General features: G+C 36.6%; 1 protein-coding gene across 3 annotated transcripts in view; it reads right to left on the bottom strand.

Moving 5' to 3' along the window:
• NBEA (neurobeachin) overlaps nucleotides 1-25,880 on the bottom strand; it is a 428,967-nt gene extending 403,087 nt beyond the window's left edge. Inside the window, exons 1-2 of one of the 3 annotated variants that reach the window (XM_070749903.1) lie at nucleotides 25,273-25,880; nucleotides 2,031-2,262 (exon numbers count right to left, since the gene is read on the bottom strand). In XM_070749903.1, coding sequence (XP_070606004.1) covers nucleotides 2,031-2,262; nucleotides 25,273-25,614 — 574 coding nt within the window. In that variant the 5' untranslated portion in view covers nucleotides 25,615-25,880. The remainder of the gene's footprint in view (nucleotides 1-2,030; nucleotides 2,263-25,272) is intronic. The other 2 variants (XM_070749906.1, XM_070749905.1) reach the window with 2 other exon arrangements.
• Between the last annotated feature and the right edge of the window lie 1,020 nt (nucleotides 25,881-26,900).

The following is a 26,900-nucleotide window of genomic DNA, read 5'->3' as shown; positions in this document are numbered from 1 at the left end:
TGGGGTTGTGAGATTGCCATTTATAACTTTCCCAGCTGGCTTCCAGCAAGCAAAGTCAATTGGGGAATCTGAATTTGCTTAACAACTACATGATTCCCTTAACAATTGCAGTGATTTGTTTAATCATAACAAAAAATGTTACAAAATTGAATTGACTCACTTAAAAATGGCCTAACCTAGCAATGGAAATTCTGATCATAAGTAAAGAACTACCTCTGATAAGTGTTCTAAGTTGAAGATCTCTAGACTGATGGTCAATGTTTGGTACTGCAAAAAAATTTACAGACTACCAAATATTCTCCAAAACAAACATACAATCATTTTAATAGGTTTATACAAATATAGTTGGGAATACTTTTAATCAAATATTGGATACTTTTGAAAAGTTAATACCCTATCCTCCAAATAATATTCTTAAATTCATAACATTTTCCAGAAGTTATTTCTTAATTTAACTGAGTGAATATTGAGCATTGTCAGACTTCTTAACAAGAATATAGATTATTTCCTGGTATCTCATTCTGTATATTTAAAATATGTGATAGAAGTATTTTAATTTCAGACTATGGAACTATGAAGCCTACTGCTTTAGTGATAAAAAAACTAAATATACACTTTGTCCTTGGATATAACTTTGAATGATAAAATTATTAGAGAGGTGGAATAGAAAATGGCATAGGATTTGCTTTTTCATATTAAACATATTATTCAAATAGTTATATATCTGTCTTGACTTTTGAACAGCATTATCACATTTACTCAGTTATATGTTCCTTATAATAAGGAAGCTAAAATTGGCTAGAATTAATTTTTTACTATTTAGGCCTGCCATCCATTTGGATTCTTGTCCTTTACAAAGCTCAAGCTTAATAATGAACATTATGCTTCTAAGATGGATTTTTATTATAGAACATATAGCAATGATACTGAAAAAATGGAGAGAAGTCCAGCACATTATTGGCCTTCATACTTCAGAATTATACAATGTAATATTGTAGCACCTATTGTGCATAACATTGGAATAAGTATGCAGAGTACAGACTTTAATTCATATTTTGGGTTTAACTCCATATAAGCAAATCCCAACACTTAGTTAATCAGATTCAGTGACAATAGGTAATGTTAATCTAGTAGAAAAACATAATAACTCCTTCATGTTCTATGAAAATATCTCTCATGGCAATGAAAAAAAAATCCAACAGATGCTTTAAAACTTCTTACTTCACAGTAAGATAAATGGAAAGATTAACACCAAGATTGATTTACCTACCTTTTAAAATTTCATTCATTGTTTTAAACAACTTTACAATACATAATTTTTTTTCTGAAGGGCAACTCTAAAGATTCTCTGTGAAAATTAGTGACCAACATAGGAATATCAGAGTTTAGTTCCTGGATTCAATTCAAGAATTATTATCAGATTCTTACTGAAATCCTGACAAAGATTAAGATACTGAGATATTGGTTCTGCAAGAAATAGTTCAATACCTATATTTCATGATATAAAACACTGAGGAAAATAATTGATCATATTGTAAAATAGCTTACACATTAAAAGCTTTTAAAAAATACTCTGTAAACTTGCATTTTAATTTTGTTTTTTTTCCTCTGGCGCACAAGATTTTTGATATATACTAAAGCTCTTTCAACATTATAGTTTCCATTCAAATAATCCCGAGAAAGCATTTTTAAATACATCTGCAGAATTTAATATTTGATTTACTTCGATTACCATCCAATTCAAATTCACAAATGTTTTTTTGAATACACTAAATAAGCTAAATACAAACTTTCAAAATTTTATTTTGAGGATTAAAAAAACATTTTAAAATGAATACTGAGAAAGTGGTAACAGCAATAATCATAATCTATTCATATTTCTTTAAAATACATAATTTTATTAATTATAAAATAGTTTGAACTTTTTAAATTTCAAACCATGCTCAGATAATATCCTTGAATAATTAATCAGTTCATATAAAATGTTAAAAATATATCTGGACTCTGATAATCTATTATATAAATTATACCTGCAATCATGTCATCCACAGTACTCATCTTCAATAGCACCTGTTCAATTAAACCAACTTCTGTACTGGTCTGTAAATTCCGGACACTTTTACGAAGGATGGCAGTGAACATACTCCAAATTTCTGCTTGACATGTTACATCACAGTGCTCTAAAAGTTCTGACATGCATGTTATACTTTCTGCATCTTGGATTATAAAGTTCATTTCTAGATCGAATTCTCCACCAACCAACTGAAAATTTAAAAAGAGAAAAAGAAAATGTTAATTTACTAGATCTTTTTCAAGATTCAGGCAAACTAATAATTTTATGAAGTTCATCATCTATTTTGTGGCCTATAAAAATGAATGTATTCTTAGGGGTTACCTTTAAGATTTTCTTTATTTGCTTTTTAGAGTTGCAACCTAAATGCTTATTTGCAAATATTAATTAAAATGTATACAATGGTAAATTAATAGAACATCAAATTATATTTTAAAATCATTTTGTGTGCATATGATCATAATACTGTAAAGTACATGACAGAGGCTAGAAAAATTAAACAAAATTCAATCTTTCTATCACTTTTTTTTACAAATGTTTTTAGTGGGATTCAGCCACTTCGCACCACTTCAGGAGAACCAGTTGTTAACTTTCTAAGCAGTGTGTATAGGGATAGATCAGGCCCAAATCAAAACTTATTGTTTATTAACAGCCACCAAACTTTGCCATTATTTATTCAATCAGAGTCTCTTTATATATTATTAGGACCTTAATTAGAAGAACAATAGAAAATGCAATCAGAAAATAGTACCAACACGGTTATTTTTAGAAAACTTAAGAGGTAGGATAGATTCACGTCATCTGTAATTCTTCATGTTCCATTACAATGCTGTCTTAATTTTAATATGTATTGTTGTAGCCTGGAATCCATTCAGATTATGATCTGAATCCTATCTAACCCTCCATGTAAACTGAAGATTAGTAGCCCAATTCTTCTATTTATAAAAAATGCATTGAGCATAATGAGGCATATATTTTTCAAATAATTGCTACATACTTACATATACTGTATACATGCATGCATCCAGAAGCAGTTTTATTAGTTAAATGATTTATGTACAAATAAAAGTCACCACACAGTGTTCTGTCTGGGTCCCCCCAGACGCCAACACCAACCAAAAAGAGTAGCCAGACACACTGGTAAAAAGCAAAGGCAGTTTATATAATTCAAAGCAAACACAGGTAACAAAAACTGTTCTTACAGACAGGAACACTATGAAGCTTCACAGAGGTTTCACGAAGGCCAGGCAATAAAACAGGATTCTTGCTGGCAAAAACAACGCTGGAGATAATAAAACCCACGCCTCCCCCAAGTCTTCCAGACTTCTAGGCCACAAGCCAAGATCAGAGACGCCGAGAATCGAAGCAAGGTCACAGGACTACCAATTGATAACTCTCCACAAGACTGTAAGGGCGGGCCTGCCTTTTCAACCCTGCTGAGAAGAACCACACCCAAACCCAGCTGTTGCCAATTCAGGGATGGAAATACCTTTCTAATTGGCCCCGTCTTTGAGCTGCTCGTCGCTGCCTCATGTCTATTATAGCCTGTGCGTCTTCATCCAATGAATCCAGGCTACTAGCTGGGGAGAGGCCCCCCCCGGGGGGTCTCAGGCTGCTCTCCCTCCTCCTCTTCCTGACGTTCCTCTCCCCCGTCTGCCTGGTCCTCCCCCTCCTGTTCACTGTCCTCCTCCTCTGGACATGGATCCGGCAGAGATCCAGCCGGTCCCTGAGGAGCGTCAGGCTGAATCACAACACACAGAATCCACCAATACTGTCAGAGAAATAATGCTACCATGAGCAATTCACAAGTCTCCTGTGTGAATATTAATAAATGTTCCTACAGCAAGTTTTTAAGACAATTACTTTTTTAAAAAATTATAACAGTATGGGCTAAATGAGGCAGTTTTGTTCTAATTTTTAAGCTTCTTTTAGATATTTTAGCATCTTTTTTAATCATCTCAAAATAATAAAACACCAGCAACAATAAGGTTCCTAAGATTTTAACTGTTATTTCATTTCCAAATCTCTACATAATTGCTACTATAGAAAATAAAGAACCACAGTGGGAAATTTGATGTCATTATATGTTTCACATTTGACCTTCAACACCAATCTTGGTCCTTTAATTCAAAACATTTTAATTCCAAACCTTTTCCTCTCCATGAAAAACAATGTCCCACATCTACAAGCAAATTAATACAAATTCCTAAATGGAACAGAAGCCAATATTTTGGGGGAAGCTGGAAGGAAATAGTTAGCTCTATTTTCTTTGCTAACACTCTTAACTGAAGTTATTCAGTTTACAAGACATTTAGAAGCCCCTTTAATAGTATTTATTCCTTGCGTGTCCAATCACACTTGGCCAATAAAATTCTATTCTATTCTATTTGCAACTGGACTTGATCATAAGTATTCATTAGGTCAACAAGAGCAAAACAACAAAGTACAAATTACAGGAAGAATAGATTAGACACCCAGCCTTTGCTTATCAATGGAGACCAATTGTAGCAAGTGGCCAGTTTTACTTTTTTGGGTGTTAACATAAAAGAGGACCTGACTTGGGGCGCTCACATTGCAGCACTGGTCAAAAGGGCCCAGCAGAGATTATACTACCTGAGACTTCTCAGGAAACAACAACTGAATGAAAAATTGCTGGTGACCTTCTACCACTGCACTATAGAGAGTATTTTAACTTGCTGCACCTATGTATGGTTTGCTAATTGCACTGTGGCAGATAGGACAGAGCTCCAGAGGGTTAACGTCAATGCCCAAGGATCATTGGTTGCCCTCTCCCCTCCTTGGAAGAGCTTTATAGCTCCCACTGCCTTAAGAAAGTTCAAAATGTTCTTAAAAATCCATCTCATCCTGGCCACCCTTTTTTTGAACTATTGCCAGGTGGCAGACAGTACAGGACAATAAAAACAAGGACAAATAGGCTGAAAAACAGCACTAACTATGTTGAATTCTACTGTATAGTACAATATTAATGCAGTATCAGGTGCTTTCAATTTAATTATGTAGAATGTGAAGGACGTGTAATTTTTGTTTTATTTCTTTAAATAGTTTTCTTATGTATGAATATGGCATTCAATTTCATTGTATGAGATACCATTTAAATAACATAAACTAAACTGAACTACAAGCAAAGCTTTGGTAGGTCACACCTTTTTATCAATTACAAAATATAAACTGTAATTGTGAAAGACAGTACAGTGGTACCTCTACTTACGAACTTAATTCATTCCGTCGCCAGATTCTTAAGTAGAAAAGTTTGTAAGAAGAAGCAATTTTTCCAATAGGAATCAATGTAAAAGCAAGGGTGGAGGCCCTGTTTCCTCCCAGGAGATTCCCAGAGAGGCCCCACAGAGGCTTCTCCCCACTTTTTCTGGCCCTGTTTCCTCCCAGGAGATTCCTAGAGAGGCCCCACAGAGGCTTCTCCTTGCCTTTTCCAGTTACAGTTTTGGAGGCTCGGGTTTGTAAGTGAAAAATGGTTCTTGAGAAGGGGCAAAAAAATCTTGAACACCCGGTTCTTATCTAGAAAAGTTCGTAAGTAGAGGTGTTTGTAGATAGAGGTACCACTGTACTTTGGGGGGAAAGCTGAAAGGAGACCTGAGACAGAATAGTTTAACAAAATAACCAGGCATAAACATTGTTTTCTCAGCATCATTATAGTAAGAAAACCTGGTCTCCATTCCTAAGAAATATTGTTAGATCTGAATTCTGGTTCAACATTTTCACAGTGAAGTCAGTATTTATTATCTTCCATTCAACAATGCCACTTTAAGAGTATCCTAGATGGCTTAAATGTTTCCTGTTGGTTTTGGATATTATTTTTTATGTACAATTTTTATTGATTTATCCTTCTAAGAGACACTGCCAAGTTTATTTAATGCAGAGTGTCATCCGCATTGCCAACAATTAATGGCATATACAAAACTAGAGAAGAAACAAATATACATTTCCTTGAAGTTATGATTAATGTTATAAATCCTGTGGCAGTGTTTTTATAATATACTGTATTTAAAAATAGTTGTCATCTGGATTTGCAACAGACTCTGTTCAAACACCTGTTTCCCTATGGCATGATATAATAGAATACAACATATATTACTATAGTACAGTGTATATTCGAATGTATTATAGAATTTATAGCCCATCATGGACAATGTTTTTCTTTTTCAAGTTCCACATTGAAGTTCCATATTGTAGACAGATAGCTATGTATACAATTGTTAACCACTAAAAATAAGCCACAAGGTTCAATACTAGTTGAATTTAATTATTTCTTCATGAAACATTCAAAATTAAATAATTGAGTCTGTTATCCACACCTCTATAACTGTCTGGTTTGGTTCTGCAACCCAACAAGTTCAACACAGACTTCAGATGATAATCAGAACTGCAGAAAAAACAATTGCTGCCAACCTGCCTTCCATTGAGGACCTGGATACTGCACAAGTCAAAAAGAGGGCGGGGAAAATATTTACTGACCCCTCACATCCTGGACATAAATTATTTCAACTCCTACTTTCAAAACATCGCTACAGAGCACTGCACATCAATACAACTAGACACAAGAACAGTTTTTCCCCGAACGCCATCACCCTGCTAAACAAATAATTCCCTCACCACTGTCAAACTATTCACTAAGGCTGCACTACTATTACTATTAGTCTTATCATCGTTCCTAACACCCATCTCCTCCCACTTATGACTGCAACTTGTTGCTTGTATCCTTACGATTTATATTAATATTGTTTCCTGACTGCTTATTTGTATCCTATGACAATCATTAAGTGTTATACCTCATGACAAATTTATCTTTTCTTGTATACGGAGAGAATATGCATCAAGACAAATTCTTTGTGTATCCAATGACACTTGGTCATAGAATAGAGAATTCTATTCTATTGTTTTCTTATATGAGTGTTCTATGAAGAAAAACTATAATGTTCTGATGCAGTCTACCTGTTATTATTTATTTATTTATTATATATTTAGAAAATATTTAGGTTTAATATAAGACAGAAACATATGTGCATCCTGTTCTACTTGTTCAATATTCTAAAAGAACACAGTTCCTTGGGCTTTTTAAAGCATTTCCAAAAATTTTCATTGTTAGCACAGAGTTCAGTCAATTTTAATTTTTTTCCCTGAACCTTCACATTTCTAATTCTTCATTTATCAGGACAATTACAAGTTAAAAATACTGCACTTGTCCTGGAAACCTTGAGCAAATGGATGTTAAACTTCAAACATACCAATCATTGTGAATATGGGACTGTTATTTATAGTATTGTAGGCTGCCTGTAGCCTGGGGAATTTCTGCTTTTGCAATGTTGGTATCAATTATCAAAATTACTACAAAATAGTGGCTAAACATTACACAGTTTATACCAAGGCTCCTTTTGCGGCAGCATGTTGTATAAGAAAATTTCTTTGGTGTTTCGCAGAAAATGTCAAGCAAATGTTTAATGTAAAAAAAATATTCTACTATATTAATAGAAACGTGGAAATAAAAAAAGGAAAGAACTCTTTAAAACTGTTTAGGTTTGTGCTTTTGTTTAAGCAAATAATGACTGAAATCCCATAGGTGATGATGCAACTCTCTTGAGATGTCTGAGATCAGATGATATTAAGAAACTAACAGGAACTATTAACATGTAATAGTATGATTTTATATAACAATTAACAAATTTGGGGGTTATAGAATAGATTGTAAATAATAATTGGGGAAGACTAAAAATTAATTCAGTAAAAAAGATAAATTTAAAAAGCAGGAGAAGCAGTGTTTTCTCTCCCCCCTCCAAAATATACCAGTGCAATATCCAAAAATCCCAGGACCACTTAATCCTGCAGTACATTGTTCCCTCTATTTTTGCGGGTTCGAACTTCGTGAAAAGTCTATACCACGGTTTTTCAAAAATATTAATTAAAAAATACTTCGCTGGTTTTTTCCCTATACCATGGTTTTCCCACCTGATGACATCATATGTCATCGCCAAACCTTCGTCTGCCTTTAATAAATATTTTTTTAATAAACTTTAACAAATAAACATAGTGAATAATAATTTAAATGGTTGCTAAGGGAATGGGAAACTGTAATTTAGGGGTTTAAAGTGTTAAGGGAAGCTTGGTGATACTATTCATAGTTAAAAATGGTGTATTTACTTTTGCATCTCTACTTCGCGGAAATTCAACTTTCGCAGGCAGTCTTGGAACACATCCCCCGCGAAAATTGAGGGAACACTATACCTCAATTATTTAACAGTGGGGAAAATTATAATTAAAAATGTTAAACAATGTTAAAATTTGTTTTCATTAATATAAAATGGGGACATGTATTTTTATCTACAAGGACAAATTATAACTTTTCTAATTCACTAATCCAAGAAGCACTGTTATCAAGTTGATAGGGCAAAATTTAATTTTTCTGAATGTCCAACATATTATGTTATTTTATTTTTAAGGTAACATATAGTATTTTCAAAGGTATGTAGTTGCATAATTGAATATGACAAAAGCATCAACAAATAGAATTAGAATGAGTATTACAAGAGTTATAATCCCTCCTTGCCTTTCGTAAGAATTTGAAAACATATTTATGTTGCCAGGCTTGGGGATATTAGACCCCAGCCTCTGGCCAGTTAATGTGTAGGATGTTGTAGTGTGTATTCAAATGTTTGGTTTTTAAATGTTTTAGCTTTTTAAAATATTTTAAATTAATTGTTTATGTTAACTGGATTTAGATATGTTTTATATACTGTTTTTCATTGAAATGTTGTGAGCCGCCCCAATTCCACGGAGAGGGGCGGCATATAAGTCCAATCAATCAATCAATATAATCACAAAGAAGTCAGTACTGCCATTTTCTACTTTTAAACATCATCTAGTACTGTTGTACAGGTTTCTAGACATGTTGACATTATAGTTTAGGGATATCACATGTTTGTGGTATATATATGATAATGAGTTTCTATTGTCAGAGTTGAAGGTGCTCAGTATGAACCATGTCTGCAATAAACATAGCAACCAAGATGAGATTATTTAATGCCATTGTCATACCAACTGCCAACTATGCTAGTGATCTACACCTAAGGGACTGGCTAAAGTGAAAGTCTTAAGAAATTTCAGAATCATGATTCTGAATGATAAATAATAAGCTGGAGTGATATAATGGATTGTGACATCTTGCTTACATTTGTTTTGGAGACCTATATCCCATATGTATTGTTTGAGGGCAGATCTAAAATTGTTAAAACTTAATGAGCACAAGCTTTTCATAGAAAAGCCTAGTAAATTAAATTAGGGCTTTTTAAAGCCAGGAGTATTTATAATGAACTCTAACTACTAATAGGTCAAAAGTATAGGAAGTAGGACAAACATAAACCAAATGGTTTTAAGAAGAAACCATACTTTAGCATTGAATAAGGCTATATCTGTCTTTAAACATGAAAGCATTTTTTTATATTTTGTAGAACCATCAGTGTTGATCTTATAAGATTTTGAGTAGTTTCAAACTTTGCAGTAAAGCACATTTGAAGCTATGAAACCTGCCTTAGCTTGGAAAACCCTGTAAGCTGCAGGGATAAACTATCTTCCTACTCTCATTCAAAAAAATTATAATCACAACACTGAGCCTGAATAAAATCCTGTGGTACCACATTCAAAATTTCCCAATAGTTTGATGCTGAAGCACTGACATACACTAAATGATTCTGTTTATTCTTCTAAAAACTCTATAGTAGCAATATGGCATTCATTAAATTCAACACAGTTTGTCTTGGATATGTGAAGTTGTAATTCAGATGAGTATAAAGTACACAAATCACATTTTGATATATTATTAAGGTGTAAAGAGCTGGGTGGTGCAGTGGTTAGAGTGCAGCACTGTAAGCTACTTCAGCTAACTTCTAGCTGTAGTTCAGCAGTTCAAATCTCACCACCAGTTCAAGGTTGACTCAACCTTCCATCCTTCTGAGGTGGGTAAAATGAGGACCCAGATTGTTGGGGGCAATATGCTGGTTCTGTAAACCGCTTTGAGAGGGCTGTAAAGCACTGTGAAGCGGTATATAAGTCTAAATGCTATTGCTATTGCTAAATGGGTGTTTTCCAGACTCCAATATATAATTAAAATATATGCAGCTTTGATGAAATATTACAAATATTGCTAATTATATATACATAAATCACCAATATAAGCTCAGAATCTAAATGTTAATGATCTATCCTTACCAACATTCTATCTTGAAAAATTCTAAACCTTTTAAAGATCTTAAACCAATGAAATGTATACTACAATTGTAACAGGAATTCAATAAAACTCCATATTTCCTTTAAAAATTAAAGGAAGATTCCTATATCAACTAAAAACTACAGGGTGAGTTTACATAGACAATATAATTATCCAAATGGGAATTTGTCAAGGAAAGCCACATAACCATCAATGATGTTTTAAAGTATCCTGAGATTTAATTAGCACAAGTGTTTTATAAAAAAAGGAAGGAAGAGAAAGAGAGTATGTCCTCTAGAAGAGCCTTCCCATATATTATGAAAAGGCTTATAACAGAAGTATGGCAGGCTGAGAAATTAGTTGACCTGTAACATATATTAAAATAAGTTTAATCAAGGCACTGTATTATTATTTTTACATTAAGCTGCAGATTAACAAATTATCTTTAAAAAAAACAATTTAAATTATATTACAAACCTCATTGTATTACATAGTCCATAGTAGTGGTTCTTTTAAAAAAGATACAGTATAACTTAACATAAAACAGTACAAAACTACCATCCAAAAATACTTGTAGTTAAGTATTTTTTCATAACGATGCAATAACTAATAATTCAGTTTAAATCATTCTCAAAGGATATACAGTAGTCCCTCGCTATACCGCGCTTCACCTACTGCGGCTTCACTTCATCGCGGGTTTTCAAGAAATATTAATGAGAAAAATCATTCGCGGATCTTCGCTGGTTTGCGGGTTTCTGAGGAAGTCGATTGGCAGATTTAAACAGCCCGCCGAACTCGATCGGCAGGTTTTTCAAAAAATATATATCTAAAATTGTAAATACTGTATTTAAATACTGTATCTAAAATAAATACTGTGTGGGAAGGATTTATAAACACTTAAAACAATGAAAACTTACCAAACAATTACAATATATATACTTAAATAAGTACTATCAGTCGATAAATTCCCCATCGCGGATTTCACCTCATCGCGGCCGGGTCTGGAACGTAACACCAGCGATAGGTGAGGGACTACTGTATTAGTTTTTATTGTTCCTTATTCAAATAGCTTTACTTTTCTAAATGTAAAAAAAAAGACTTTGCCAGAATTAACAGTGGATGCCAACAACAGAAAACATGTAGTTTCGGAGATGTTCCTGAGGATTGGAGAATGGCCAGTGTTGTGCCTATCCACAAGAAGGGCAGTAGAGAAGAAGCTGGTAACTACAGGCCAGTTAGCTTGACATCAGTTATAGTTAAAATTATGGAGACTCTACTAAAAAAGAGGATAAATCAGCACCTAAAAAACAATAACTTATTGGACCCAAATCACTACCGCTTTACTGAAGGCAGATCATGTCAGACTAATCTCATTGGTTTCTTTGACTATGTCACAAAGGTGTTGGATCAAGGTGGTGCTGTGGATATTGCCTATCTGGACTTCAGCAAAGCCTTTGATACGGTTCCACATAAAGAGCTGATGGATAAATTAGTGAAGATTGGACGTAATCCCTGGATAGTTCAGTGGATTTGCAGCTGGCTGAAGCGTAGACATCAGAGAGTTATTGTTAATGGCGAGTATTCTGAGCAGAGACAGGTTATAAGCGGTGTGCCACAAGGGTCTGTTCTGGGTCCTATTCTTTTTAATATGTTTGTGAGTGACATAGGGGAAGGTTTGGTAGGGAAGGTTTGCCGATGACTCTAAAGTGTGCAATAGGGTTGATACTCCTGGAGGGGTCTGTAATATGGTAAATGATTTAGCTTTACTCGATAAGTGGTCAAAGCAATGGAAACTGCAGTTTAATGTTTCCAAATGTAAAATAATACACTTGGGGAAAAGGAATCCTCAATCTGAGTATTGCATGTTCTGTGTTAGCAAAAACTTCAGAAGAGAAGGATTTGGGGGTAGTGATTTCTGACAGTCTCAAAATGGGTGAGCAGTGTGGTCGGGCGGTAGGAAAAGCAAGTAGGATGCTTGGCTGCATAGCTAGAGGTATAACAAGCAGGAAGAGGGAGATTGTGATCCCCTTATATAGAGCACTGGTGAGACATTTGGAATACTGTGTTCAGTTCTGGAGACCTCACCTACAAAAAGATATTGACAAAATTGAACGGGTCCAAAGACAGGCTACAAGAATGGTGGAAGGTCTTAAGCATAAAACGTATCAGGAAAGACTTAATGAACTCAATCTGTATTGTCTGGAGGACAGAAGGAAAAGGGGAGACATGATCGAAACATTTAAATATGTTAAAGGGTTAAATAAGGTCCAGGAGGAAAGTGTTTTTAATAGGAAAGTGAACACAAGAACAAGGGGACACAATCTGAAGTTAGTTGGAGGAAAGATCAAAAGCAACATGAGAAAATATTACTTTACTGAAAGAGTAGTAGATCCTTGGAACAAACTTCCAGCAGACGTGGTTGGTAAATCCACAGTAACTGAATTTAAACATGCCTGGGATAAACATATATCCATCCTAAGATAAAATACAAAAAATAGTATAGGGCAGACTAGATGGATCATGAGGTCTTTTTCTGCCGTCAGTCTTCTATGTTTCTATGTTTCTTGCTTTCATATACCAAATCCAGCTCAGGTGGATGGTTATCTAGCTCTTGGTTATCTATTGCATAAATAAGAATATGGACAGAAGGCTGATCAAATGAAGGTGGGGGGGGGGGTTGTTTGTTGCAGTTGCAGATAATAAAGTCTGTATATTGAGCAATAAAGTTCTCAAGACATATCATATATTTATATACACAGCCAAGAATATCAGCCAACAAAGCAGCATGGCAAAAAAAAAAACCTATACAGATAAATCATTTGATAGAATAAATAGTCTTCATCATGACACATTATATAGTGAACTGCTGAAAGTGCATTGTGTTCCTTGGACAATGGACTTTTAAGAGCCTATCCAAATAGGCCTACCTTTCCAGTCCTACAAGGAAATTATTCCAAAAAATCAAACACATTATGTAGCCCTTTCAGACTTGGATCAAAACATTGCAGTTGCAGTATCCATTCCCTGTTTTCTAACTTTTCAGTTCCTTTTTAAAGACAAATGAGTTTAATTAACATCCTAATTCCTTGACTGAAAATCTCTACCACACAGGAAACTACACAGAAGTAGAAATAAGATTTGCACAACCTTGACTATCAAACTTTCCACATTTATGAGTGAAGGCCAACAGTCTGATGTGGCTATAAAAAAGCAAACCAAATGCATCAACAAGTAAAGATCAAGCAAGTAATTGTTCCTCTCTATTCTGTGTCACTTAGATCAAACCTAAAATATTGAAGTTCAGACACTACATTTTAAGAAGGATGTTAACAGACTGGAATGACTTCAAGAAGAATACAACAAATAATATGAAGCCTACGGGGAAAAACTATGAAATGAATAAGGGGCTTTGGAAATGTGGAGCCTGAAGAGAGGACTGAAAGGAGGCAAAGTCACTGTTTCCAAGGGCTGGTATGCAGAGTTCTTTCAAAAGACATAAGTTGAAGTTACAAAAAATGTAGATTTGATAGGACACCAGAAAAACTTTCTAATGTTACAAATGTTAATCAATGGAATAGATTGACTTAAGGATGTCATGAAATCTCCTTCAATGGAGATGTTTAAAACAAAATATGACAGGGTGCTCTTATGTCTTTTACATTACATGATTCTATGAAGTCACCAGAGCTACACTCCTTAGCTATGGGAAACTTCCCAGTATTTCACATGTGTTTGGTGTTCTAGATGCAAGTTTTTCTGGCTGTTAAACTGTTCAGTCAAAAGACACATATGTATTAATTGTTATGTGCGCTGAGACCACTGTTAGATTCCCAATGCCTCTGCATTTCTCACAAGTCAGATAATAAGCGTGAAACATGTTGAATATACTGCCTGCAGTCTAATTGCATAAATAAAATAGTCCAATGCAATAATTGTCTTCTCTTCTTCCTATATTGACTTTAATATATACCTATTATTATATGAAATTGGTGATTTAAGAGGTTTTACAAATCTACAAATCTAATAAATTATTTTACTAAGTTTTATTCCTTTAATTTATGTTTAAAAAATTAACTTTTTATTTAAAAAGCACCAAAAGCAAATGCACATGTCTCTCTATTTACTTTCAAGATATATTGCATACCAAGTTTCTTCCAAAGAAAGAATGAAATTATTTCATAGGAAAATATATCAGGCATAAAAAGAAAGAATATAACTACAGTAATGGAAGGGTTTTGGTTTCTGATTTTGTGGTTGGTATAACCCACCCACCCCAACTTCCAAGTAACTTTTGTGACTACTGGTGACTATCAGTTTGTTGTTGAATGTGCAGCCGCATAACCAGCTTAGGGGGAACAGTGGTTACAGAGAGGTCGACTGTAGAAAATCTAAGGCAGTGGTTCTCTACATTTCTAATGCCGCAACCCCTTAATACAGTTCCTCATGTTCTGACCCCCAACCATAAGTCTAGCACCAATTCTCCCAACAGAGGTTTAATTTGATTGGCAGAAAGGTCAGAGGGACACCCCCACTGTAAACACCTGATTGGTTGGACTATAAAAATATGTTCCAAGGCGCCAGAATAGAAGCTTTAGTTCCTGAAACCATGGGAATTTGCCTTTTCTCATGGTCTTAGGTGACCCCTGTGAAACAGTCATTCGACCCCCAAAAGTGTCCTGGCCCCCAGGTTGAGAACCACTGATCTAGACATTTCCCTGAAGTTTTCTTGGCAAGCTTTCCAGAAACAATTTTCCACTGTCTCCTTCCTAGGGTTGATAATAGTGTATAATTTGAACAAAAGTAATATACATCATCCCTGAAAGCAATTTCCAAAAATAAAAAAATACTAGTTATGTTAATGTAGCTTTTATGTCATTTCTTAAAATGATTTGAAAAGTACACATTTGTATGCATAATGAATTTGAAAATAACAGGAGACGCTGCATTACAACATACCTTTTTTCAGAGTATAAGATGCACCTATGTTTTCTGGGACGGAAAACAAGGAAAAAAGGCCTCTGTCTCCCAGCAATTTGCCAAACAGTGAACAGCACAGATGATATACACAGTTTGCTGTGTATTTCTGTGCATGTGTGCCTGACCCATAGAAATAGCAAAGAACTGGAGAAATGTATATTATAACAGTATATTAATCCCAGAAAGTTTTCTTAAATGTAATCACACTAACTCCTACCAATTATTTAAATAGATCTACTCCAAACATGGCTAAGTCAGGGTTTAACCTCAGCTACCTTATCTTAATACTAAAACAGGACACTGTTACATTTCAGATTATACTTTTAAAGATCTTTAAAACTGATGTGGTTTTCTGGAAGTATTCTCTGCTATTTAAAAGAAGATACAATAGCACTGAGCCTCTTCAGATCAAGCATTTATTTTAAAAAGCTGCTTCATTTTTATTGAAAGCAATTAAAGCAGTCTTTAAGAAATAAGTCTAGTAATTTGAACATTCTATAGGCATTTATATTGACTTACCTCCTTGCAGCAAAAAACAAACAGCCAGCTTCAGCACAATCTGATCCCTTCAGCAATTTGCCTCCATGCAGCTTTAGTTTCACCTTCATTTTAGCACATGGGCTTGCTGGCAACTTCAATCAATCAGCTGAGAGTCAGGAGGCAGATAATCAGTGGCTTGTGCTAAGCAGGCTCTGCTGCTATTTGCTGCAAGGAGATAAATTGCTGGCAAGCAGAGACCAAAAAGTGGGGGTGGATGGGTGGGGCTACATACAATGTATAAGATGCACCCAAGTTTTCATTGTCTTTTGGGGGTAACAGGGTATGTCTTATACTCTGAAAAATACAGTATGCTGGAGAAGAAAAAATAATACAGAATTTGTTCTAACTTGGAACATTCTATGACTTATTCTCTATCAACCCTTTTTCCCCAACTATGCATAAAAATTCTACATGGGATTGATTAACCTATACAATTCCAACTCAGACAATTTTATTTAATTAATAGGACATAACTTGATCTATTGACATGCTTAGCATTTATTTTCAAAATGTTACTCTGATCTTAGAACCATTCAATATAATTTTCCTCAAATCAAAAAAGGAATCAACATTTAAAAAAAACATTATTACACCAATAAATTAGTGGTCAAATATATGTTAGGGGAAAAATATAAACAGAAAGTTTAATCAAAGTTATTTACTATATTCAAAGTAATTTTGTTTCAGTGTTCGTGTACACATTCACATTCACAAGTCAAAGTCAAGAACTTCCCTAATTGTCATTAAGGCATACATTATTAATTATTCCCCCAATTATACCCCCACCACGCAGTTTTAAGACTAATTAAGATGGAACATTTTTGCTTCTTTTCATTATTTCCATTAAGGAAAAACATTAATTATAAACTAAGGAAGTAATATCATAAACTAATAGTAAAAATATTAAGTAAAATATTTCTATGGTATTTCTACTCAAACCATCTCCAACTAGTATTAATACCAGGAGAAGGCCATTTAACAGAATGAAGAAGAGAATGCCAAATAGCAAAGAGGAATTGTCATATTTAAAATCTATGATAATATAAAAGTTCCAAATCCATAAGACAATTAAGTCCAAAGATTCCAGATTTCAACAATGTTCCTACATTAGAGTTTTCAACAATCTGTTTAAGAATACTAAAATGTTAAGGCATGATTTATATAGATAAACATAAGTTGAGCTGGAAGAAAGTCAGGAAACTGAAACATTTCTATAGTCCTGCTATCATGCGATGGGCATTTTGTTTGTGATTATTATAAGGATATAAATTTACCTATACAAAATGAAACAGCTTAATATACAAAATGTTCTTATTTTGTGCCATTATTATATTTGACTTAAAACATGAGTTTGGACAAGGGTTTGTGATAAGAGGCTTAAAAGGAATATCCTGGAGCCCATTTTTAATTTAGGATATCTAAATATGTTCACCATACATGGTATGGCAGATTTTTCTTTTTCTGTCATTTCCCAGTCTCATTCTCTCCTGTGTTTACCTTCAGATACTTCAATATCTATGGTAGTCAATTACAGTATACATCATTTTGGTGACATTCCATGTACATTTTTAATAAATTTGGCTAAGCTAATCAATCAGGAACTTCCTCCTCCTAGCAAATGTATTGCTGGTTCCTTGTTCTATTGTATTAACAGAGGTGTGCAATACAGTAAGTTCCCGGCAGCTGCCACACAATCCTGCTTTATGAGTACAGTATCTTATTCACATACAATTTAAAGCACTTCCTTAAATCAAGCCCAAACCACAACACAGTTTCTATTAAATAGACAATCAAATATTCAGTCTAGTATTCTGACAATTAATTTACTTTATGATAAATAGAATTGTATTTATATAGTCTGTCCTTTTGAATTATCAAAATTGTAAAAAAATATATATATTTCTTTTTCTTTTTATCTTCTTTTTTATCTTTTATTAGATTTGTATGCCGCCCCTCTCCGAAGACTCGGGGCGGCTCACAACAACAATAAAAACAGTATAACAATGGAACAAATCTAATAATAAAATTACATTAAAAAACCCCAACAATTTAAAAACCATACAACACATACATACCAAACATAAAATATAAGAAAGCCTGGGGGAGATGTCTTAATTCCCCCATGCCTGGCGATATAGGTGGGTCTTGAGTAACTTGCGAAAGACAAGGAGGGTGGGGGCCGTTCTAATCTCCGGGGGGAGTTGATTCCAGAGGGCCGGGGCCGCCACAGAGAAGGCTCTTCCTCTGGGGCCCGCCAAACGACATTGTTTGGTCGACGGGACCCGGAGAAGGACAACTCTGTGGGACCTTATCGGCCGCTGGGATTCGTGCGGTAGAAGGCGGTTCCGGAGGTATTCTGGTCCAATGCTACTCTATAAAAATGTGACATATAAATGAGCTGAAGTAAATAAAAACACTTTAAATAATACAGTAAATCTGGTAATGAGTGAGCAACATGACTTGTAAAAAACCTTGGACATTTTGCCTTTGATTAGCCACTTACGAGATTGACATTATCACATATTTTATCTACATATTAACAATCTCTAAGATCTATGTTAACAAAAATATCTGAGTTAATTTAGATTTACCAAAAACCTGGGCCTGACGGCTTCAAATCATTACAACCACGATACTCAGTCATTAAGCAAAGCAGTCACTAAGTGAAACCATGACTTTGCTTATATTCTTATTTCAGCTTCCCTTTGCCTTACAGCAAGGGTTCCCAACCTTTTCAATATCCCACACCCTTAGAATTCTTCTGATATATTCTCCCAACCCTTAATAAATAAATAATTATATGCATATAATTATACATATACACTATAATTTTGAAATTTTTAACCCCAAGTTTTCACGCCCCCTGAAATATTGCACCCCCAGGGAGTGCAACCACCCCCAGTTCCCAACTTGTGTAGATCATAAATGCAAGAATTTGCCACATAATACTTCATCATTATCACAACTATGAATGGTTGCTGCACAGCACAGTCACTAAATAACTGCTGTATTTAAAACTGATGTCCATTCTATAATCACAATTGTTTTATTAAAAGCAATCAATTTTCCATTAACTATTACATTAATATTTCATCTAGAAGAACAAGCAGTATATACAGTTCAGTTAGGTTTCTTCTCTCTACAATTTCAGGGCTCCACAAACTTGGCAACTTTGAGACTTGTGGACTTCAACTCTCAGAATATTCCAGCCAGCAAAGTTGCCAGGTTTGAAGACCTCTACTCTACATAATATTGGAACTAAGATTTCTGCAGATGTTGTAGTTGCTGGACATTTCAACCTGACTTTAAACAATCATGATCTGATATTCCAGGGATGTCAAACTCAAGCCCTCAGGATGCTAAGATTTGGCCCGCGGGGCTGCTCTGGAAACAGCAATGGACTGGCCTGTGGTGCCTCTGCCATCTCCATTTTTGCTGGCAGAGGGGTGCAAGAGGCCCTTGTGGTCAAAAACAGGGTGCAGGGGGCTGTGCATAGCCCCCTCCCGGTTCCACTTTCACTGACAGAGGGTTAACAAAACAAATAAAGACAAAACAACAGCAGAAATGTTTCCCCTTTTGCATTTGAGCATGCAAGAAGGGACAGGAAAGGAGAATTTTATTTATTTATTTATTTATTTATTTATTTATTTATTCATTCATTCATTCATTCATTCATTCATTCATTTGTCCAATACACAAATACATAGGAAGAAAGATAGACATGTGATAATATAAATGAGGGTGAGAGTGAACTTAGAGGAGATGGAAAGAAGAAAGACAAAGAAAAAGAAGGAAAGATGGGAAGAGAACAAGGAAGGAAAAATAAAGGAAAGAGAGATAGGAAAAAGAAAGGAGAATGAAGAGGGAGGGAGGGGAGGGAGGGAGGGAGGAAGGGAGGGAGGAAGGAAGGAAGGAAGGATATAATGAGTGAGAGATGGTTTCAGGGAAATCCTGCTTAGCACTTGGCAACCACAGGTGCCCCCTCCCTGGACATGAGTGATGTCAAGATGGCCACGCCCCACGGCCCCCCAAAGTCAAAAAGAATCCTGATGCGACCCTCAATGAAATCAAGTGAGACACCTCTGTGATATTCTATCCATTATATTTGGACTATGCTATTTCTAACTCTCTAGGTATTGAATTACAACTACTGTACTGTATTCTGCAATTGCCAAATTGGTTTGGGTTAATAAGAGTCTATTTAACAAAAGACATCCATCTCTGAACTTACAATATATTGATCTGCCTACTAAATTATTACTTTTATTATTGTTTAGGTGGTGGTGATGATGGAGGTGGTTATTAAACCAACTCTAGGAGTTTTTGTATAAAAGAAATTTTCATTCAAGTAGTAACATCCTTCATAATGTTTTACAAACAAAAAAGAAAAACTTTTTGTAGATAAGTTTAGAAACTCTAATTCTCTTTCATGCTTATCCTTGTTATCTCATTTAAAGTAAATATAATATTCTGACTATATTTTCTCAGAATATCTATTACAAAATCTAAATATGAAATTTGCTCCAAACTTTGCATTTTCAACCGCAACTTAGCAATATCTGCTAGAACAAATACTGTAATACGTGAAAGACAAGCAGTCCTAAACTTACAACTACAATTACAACTTACAACTACAACTACAATTGGGACTGGAAATTTGTCATTAAGCAATGTGGTTATTAAGTGAGCCATTATGTTACTGACTTTGCTGTTGGAAGCAGGTGAGGAAGGTCACAAATAGAAATCATGCAAGCCCAGGACACTTGCACCCTTGTAAGCACCTGCTTGTTCCAGTCACATAACTGCAGGAACAATGCACTGGTTCTAAATACAAGGTGGCAAGTCACTTTTTTCAACACTGTCATGTTGAAATTCCAGTCTCCAACCAAATAATAAATCAAGGACTACTTATACTGATCACCTGCATATAATCTGTAATGAAATAATGAAATAAGCAACTAGTCAAAGAGGTTTACATTTTTAAAAATGTGTTTATTCCATAGGATTTCCCCATTGCAAATATGAATTTGATTATATGAACCTTCAATGTTCATATTTGAGTTGAAAATTATTCAATTAAATTTCTAGATCTAATCAATTTCTCCCATCAGATCAATGGATCATTAAATCAATTTGTATCTACAAATTTAGTTTATGACTGGGAATAAACTTTGCAAATCAAAGTGAATTCACATCAATGCAATGATTTTTTTTCAGTTCATTGTTTTCTATAATACTGTACATGAACTTGATTTGTTAGAAAGTGTTTAATGACAGTGAACCATTAGTTTTCTTTGATTGTCATTTTTTACATTAATCAAAATACTGCCTTTTATTTTAAGAACAAACTGAAAGTGTCATTTTAAAAAGGCTATTGAATCTTATTCTTATGAACATATACATATACTGTACGTATTCTATACGATCTGGTCACTTTTAATTTTTATTTTTTATTTCAGTTCTTGGGGGATACTTTTCCAAGAGTAATTTAAGCTTTCGTTCCAATTGTGCTGCCTAAAATCCCATAATGTAACTAAATGACATTAACAGTTATTTACTTTTTGCATTACAATTTAAATAGCAGAAAATTCACATATTCTGACTCCCAGTCTTTTCCAAACAACCCTGTGAGGGTTGAAACAGATTGGTTGAAGGTCACCCAGCTGATTTTCATGGCTGAGGCAGGACTTGAATCATGGTCTGTATTATGGTAAATGATTTAGCTTTACTAGATAAATGGTCTAAGCAATGGAAACTGCAGTTTAATGTTTCCAAATGTAAAATAATGCACTTGGGGAAAAGGAATCCTCAATCTGAGTATTGTATTGGCAGTTCAGTGTTGGCAAATACTTCAAAAGAAAAGGATTTAGGGGTAGTGATTTCTGACAGTCTCAAAATGGGTGAACAGTGCAGTCAGGCGGTAGGGAAAGCAAGTAGGATGCTTGGCTGCATAGCTAGAGGTATAACAAGCAGGAAGAGGGAGATTATGATCCCACTATATAGAATGCTGGTGAGACCACATTTGGAATACTGTGTTCAGTTCTGGAGACCTCACCTACAAAAAGATATTGACAAAATTGAACGGGTCCAAAGACGGGCTACAAGAATGGTGGAAGGTCTTAAGCATAAAACGTATCAGGAAAGACTTAATGAACTCAATCTGTATAGTCTGGAGGACAGAAGGAAAAGGGGGGACATGATCGAAACATTTAAATATATTAAAGGGTTAAATAAGGTCCAGGAGGGAAGTGTTTTTAATAGGAAAGTGAACACAAGAACAAGGGGACACAATCTGAAGTTAGTTGGGGGAAAGATCAAAAGCAACATGAGAAAATATTATTTTACAGAAAGAGTAGTAGATCCTTGGAACAAACTTCCAGCAGATGTGGTAGATAAATCCACAGTAACTGAATTTAAACATGCCTGGGATAAACATATATCCATCCTAAGATAAAATACAGAAAATAGTATAAGGGCAGACTAGATGGACCATGAGGTCTTTTTCTGCCGTCAGACTTCTATGTTTCTATGTTTCTATTTTCTAGCCTGGTGCCTTAACACAAGACCAAATAGGCTTAAGAAACCTATAGAAATGGCTGTTTGTGTAACTGCAGAAAGACCATTATAGAAGAAAACATGTAGTTCAGAGTTGAACCATGGAGTCCTCTTTGAGCCTGTTATTTGCTTATATACATTTCATCACCCAACTAAATACCCTGCTAAATAACATCATCAGTGCTGGACCATTTCAAGTTTTAGAATTTTAGAATGCATTGTTTCTACAACAGTAGATTTTTATATTATACTGAAATTTATACTCTCAGCAAGTATTAAGCATAGTTTAAAAAACTGGATTCTGTGCATATTTCAATAACCAATTCTAATGTAAAAACCATCATTGTAGTTTATCACCCAAATCTTTTTTTAAAAAATGGGGTTGAATTCCACATATTAATATTCAGTAGCAGAAGATACTCCAACAAAATTAGTGACAGGTTTATGAATGGGTAAAGTATTAACTGTCACATCAACAGGTTTGTGGAGGTTTTTATGCTTCTGCAATGCCAAAACAATAAATAAGAAGTTCAGAAAATGGATTAAACACTTTATCTCCAGGGCATGATCTGCTTAATGAATGAAAGCTGCTTTATTTTGATAACCTTATTCCATTGCTCTACTGAAATAAATAAGCAGTATCTTTACATAAATGCAACAAATGTAGCAACTTAAATAAGGGGTTTTTATTTTAAAAGACACCTTTGAAAACTGAAAAGCAGATGTCAGTTGAAGAACTGCCAGTAGTTTATCTTAGAGTCACAAACCTCATAAAAGCCAACGGAGCTTTAACTTTCACTCATCCATAAACTATAAATGTTAAATATCCCATTTCTAACTGTGTTAACAGCACTGTCGCTCTGTATGACTAGATAACATTTACTAAAAATCAAGACAATATGAGATATCCAAGTGATTATTTTAGCGTCTGCTATAGTAATAAATTAGCACAGAATGTTCAAAATATAGTCACAAAAAGACCCTAAAATCTTTGCAAGGTTATTCATTTTAGAATATTATATTATCAATATAGAATATTCACATTTATTCAGCTATTTCATCAGTTTTGCCGCAGCAAATCTGTCATTCAGAAGCACCAAATCATATATAACTGGAAGTAATTCATTTCTAAATTCTTATTTTCTCTCTGATGACAACTGAACTTCTGGTTCAGATAGAGGTGAACACTGCCATACAGTTCTGCATTAACTCTTGCACACCATGAACTGAATAAGGGTTCCCCATATAAAATGCTACTTTCTTTACAGAGTGGAAATGTTTGCATGATTTAGATAAGAAAGTGATTTCTTTAAAAAAAACAACTATTCTAAATAATCGGATAATTCCTTCCCAGTGCAATGAAATAATAGATCATCTCATTAACACTCTGCAAGAGACATAGCCCCATTTTCAACATGTCAAACCCAACTGCTAGCAAGTAATAGAGTTAAACATTCACACATGTCAACTAGAGAGAAGAAATGCAATCTGTGGCTGCACTTTAATGTTGCACAATTAAAAGGGATTAATATCAAATCTTCTTCTTAGCAATAAAGCCATTATAATCCATTAAAACTGAGAATAAAATCAAATCTATTTTTTAATAAAATATTGCATTTGGAAAAGCAACAGATAGGCCATGCAATCTTATGGGACAGAGCAATATCCCACACAGTGCTGTAAGCAGGGCAACTCAAGTTCATTTACAAAGGGGTTCTGTGTGGACCTTGAAATCAGAAGGCTGGGTGGAATCTGAAGGGAATTTTAGCAGGAAAGTTGGGGAAGGGATTAGAGGAATCAAACTTCATCACCGCAAAGGGAAGAACTCAATGGTAGAGCAGCAGTAACTACTAGTTCTCAGTGAAGAAAAACCTCTCACTTCTGGATGCAAGAGATTCAGGCCTCGTCAAGTAGGAGGTGAAAAACTTGACAGAAAGGGCAGGAAGAAGACAAAAGTATGGGAAAAGGCAGAAGTGAGTTAAAGGGCAAAGCTGGCCTGTGAACCTATAGAAGGTCTCAGTGGACCAATAGAAGATAAAAAGCCTCCCTTATTGTATACTTTGTAGTATACAAAGATATAACATAGCTCAAGAAGACCTCCTAACTCCCCCGCCCTTCTGTGGACCAGTAGAAGATAAAAAGCCTCCAAGTAGCTTTGTTGTATACTTTGTACTACACAAAGACATGGTTATATCTTTGTACGCTACCAATGTGTACTTGATGAAACAAACAAATAAATAAAATAAATAATAGCTAGAGAAGACCTCCTAACTCCTCCCCACTTCTGTGGACCAGTAGAAGATAAAAACCCTCCAAATAGCTTTGTTGTATACTTTGTACTACTGTACACAAAGACATAGCATTGTTACATCTTTGTATGCTACCAATGCGTAATTGATGAAACAAACAAATAAATAAAATAATAATAGCTGGAGAAGACCTCCTAACTCCTCCCCTCTTCTATGGACCAGTAGAAGATAAAAAGCCTCCCAGTAGCTTTGTTGTATACTTTGTACTACACAAAGACATAACATAGTTATGTCTTTGTATGCTACCAATGCGTACTTGACGAAACCAACAAATAAATCAATCAAATAAGAGCTCAAGAAGACCTCCTAACTCCTCCCCCTCCTCTATGGGCTGGTGGAAGATTTGTCAAAAGGAGGAAAGCATAGGAAGGGGAGGAAAAGTAGGCGAGAAGATGACGGAGCACTTCAAGAAGGACAGAAGTGGAGTTAGGGAGTCCCAGAGCTTAGAGACTCTTGGGGGGGGGGGGGGGCAAGGCAAGGCGAACCCAAAGGAAGACTTGCTCTCCCTTCTATAAGGGAAAAGGTGGAAGGGCTGCTCGATTGCTGGTGATGGGGTGGAGCGCCCCCGCCCCCCCCTCCCGTCTTACCAGGTTCAACACGGTCTCCACGATGTCCCGGTTGCTGACCTCCCCGACTTGAATGAGTCCGACCAACACGGCAAATTTCATGCGGATGTTGCGGATGGGCACGGACGGATTAATCATCCCGGCGGGCAGCACGACCGAGCCGGAGCCCGACGCCCTCAGCTCCCCCATCACGGCCGCAGAGGAGCTGCTGCTGCTACCGCCGACGACGCCTCCTCCTCCTCCTCCTCCTCCTCCGACCACCGCGGCTAGAGCTGAAGCCCCGCCGGTGCTGCTGGCCCCGACAGGGATGAGAGCCGCCGGTTGCGGCTCCGGCCCCGCCGCCGCGGGTTTGTCGCTCGCCATCTAGGCTCGGGCTGCTCCGCTGACCCTGCCTGCCGCCGCCGCCGCGCTCCTCCCTTGAACGAGGAGCCGCGCTTCCACCGCAGACTACGGGCAGACGGGGGCCGCTTAAACCTGACCGAGCCGCCGTTGCCGCCTGGCCGAAAAGCCCGTCCCGGGAGCCGCTCCCGCCCCCGCCGGACTCTATAATGAGATTATTATTATGGGGCTCCGCTTGCCCCGTTAGCCGGAGCAGCTTCTCGCCCGCTCCTCTCCCGACAGAGACGGGAAAGAGCCTCCGCGGTTATGAGGGAGGAAAGCGGCGAGTGCGACCCGGGCGGGGAAGGGCGGAGGGGGGGGCGCAGAGAGCCGCTCCGCAGCCCCCGCTGTTGTTGTGGAGCCAAAACCACCGCCGCCGCCGTTGCTGCTGCCGCCACCGCTCACTCCGCCATGTTGCCGCCCCCTGCCTGCGGTAGCTGCCAGGGCGCCTGCGCTGCGGAGCCCGCGGAGGAGTGGCTCGGCTCCCTCAGCAGCCCCCTTTTTTTTTACCCCTCCTTCTTTCGTCGCGTCCCGCACATTCGCCGGGAGAGAAAGTCGAAGAAGGGGGGATTCCTGCGCTCGCGGGCGGCTGAGTTGCCCCCTGCCCGCCTGCTTCCCTTTGCCTTTCTGGGGCCGGCCAAAAGCGGCGGCGGCGGTGGTTTCTCCGGGTAGCGATAGCAGATGATGACATAACGGCTTTGGGGTTTTCGTCCCTCAACCAGCGAGACCTCCTTCCACCTTTCGCGACTCGCAGCGGCTGCGCGTGAAGAAGACGACTGCGTGAAGGCGAAAAGAAAACCCGCTTTGGGGCCCGGCTTTATTATGGCCCCTGCACGGCCACCGCTGCGGGAGAAGCAGGTGTCTCGAGCCGGCGGCTGCCCGGTCAGCTGCCGCTTGCCTGCCTGAGGAGAGACCCAGATAACCGCGCGAGGGGATTCCCGCGTTCTGCCAACAGCGCGCGCTTCTGGCCTGTTTCGGGGGAGAATAAAAGTGGCGGATAACTTCCCACATTTTTAAATATATATATATATATATTTAAATTATTTATGTATTCGGATTTGTATGCCGCCCAACTCCCCAGGGACTCTGGGCGGCTCACAATTTTGAATGATTTCACGACGTTTGGACTGGTTGCTCCGCTGCTGAAGGCAATTGACACCCTAAGGGCCGCCACTTGCAATACAAAAATCACGATGGGTAGACCGGCTGGGGATAATTTATTTATTCTATTATTATTATTTTAGGCCGCCCTTCTCCTTAGACTCAGGGCG

The sequence above is a fragment of the Erythrolamprus reginae genome, chromosome 4 (assembly GCF_031021105.1).
Source record: "Erythrolamprus reginae isolate rEryReg1 chromosome 4, rEryReg1.hap1, whole genome shotgun sequence".
Classification (NCBI taxonomy): Eukaryota; Metazoa; Chordata; class Lepidosauria; order Squamata; family Dipsadidae; genus Erythrolamprus; species Erythrolamprus reginae.
The sequence above is the reverse complement of the archived record's forward strand: the minus strand, read 5'-3'. Positions and strand labels throughout refer to the sequence as shown.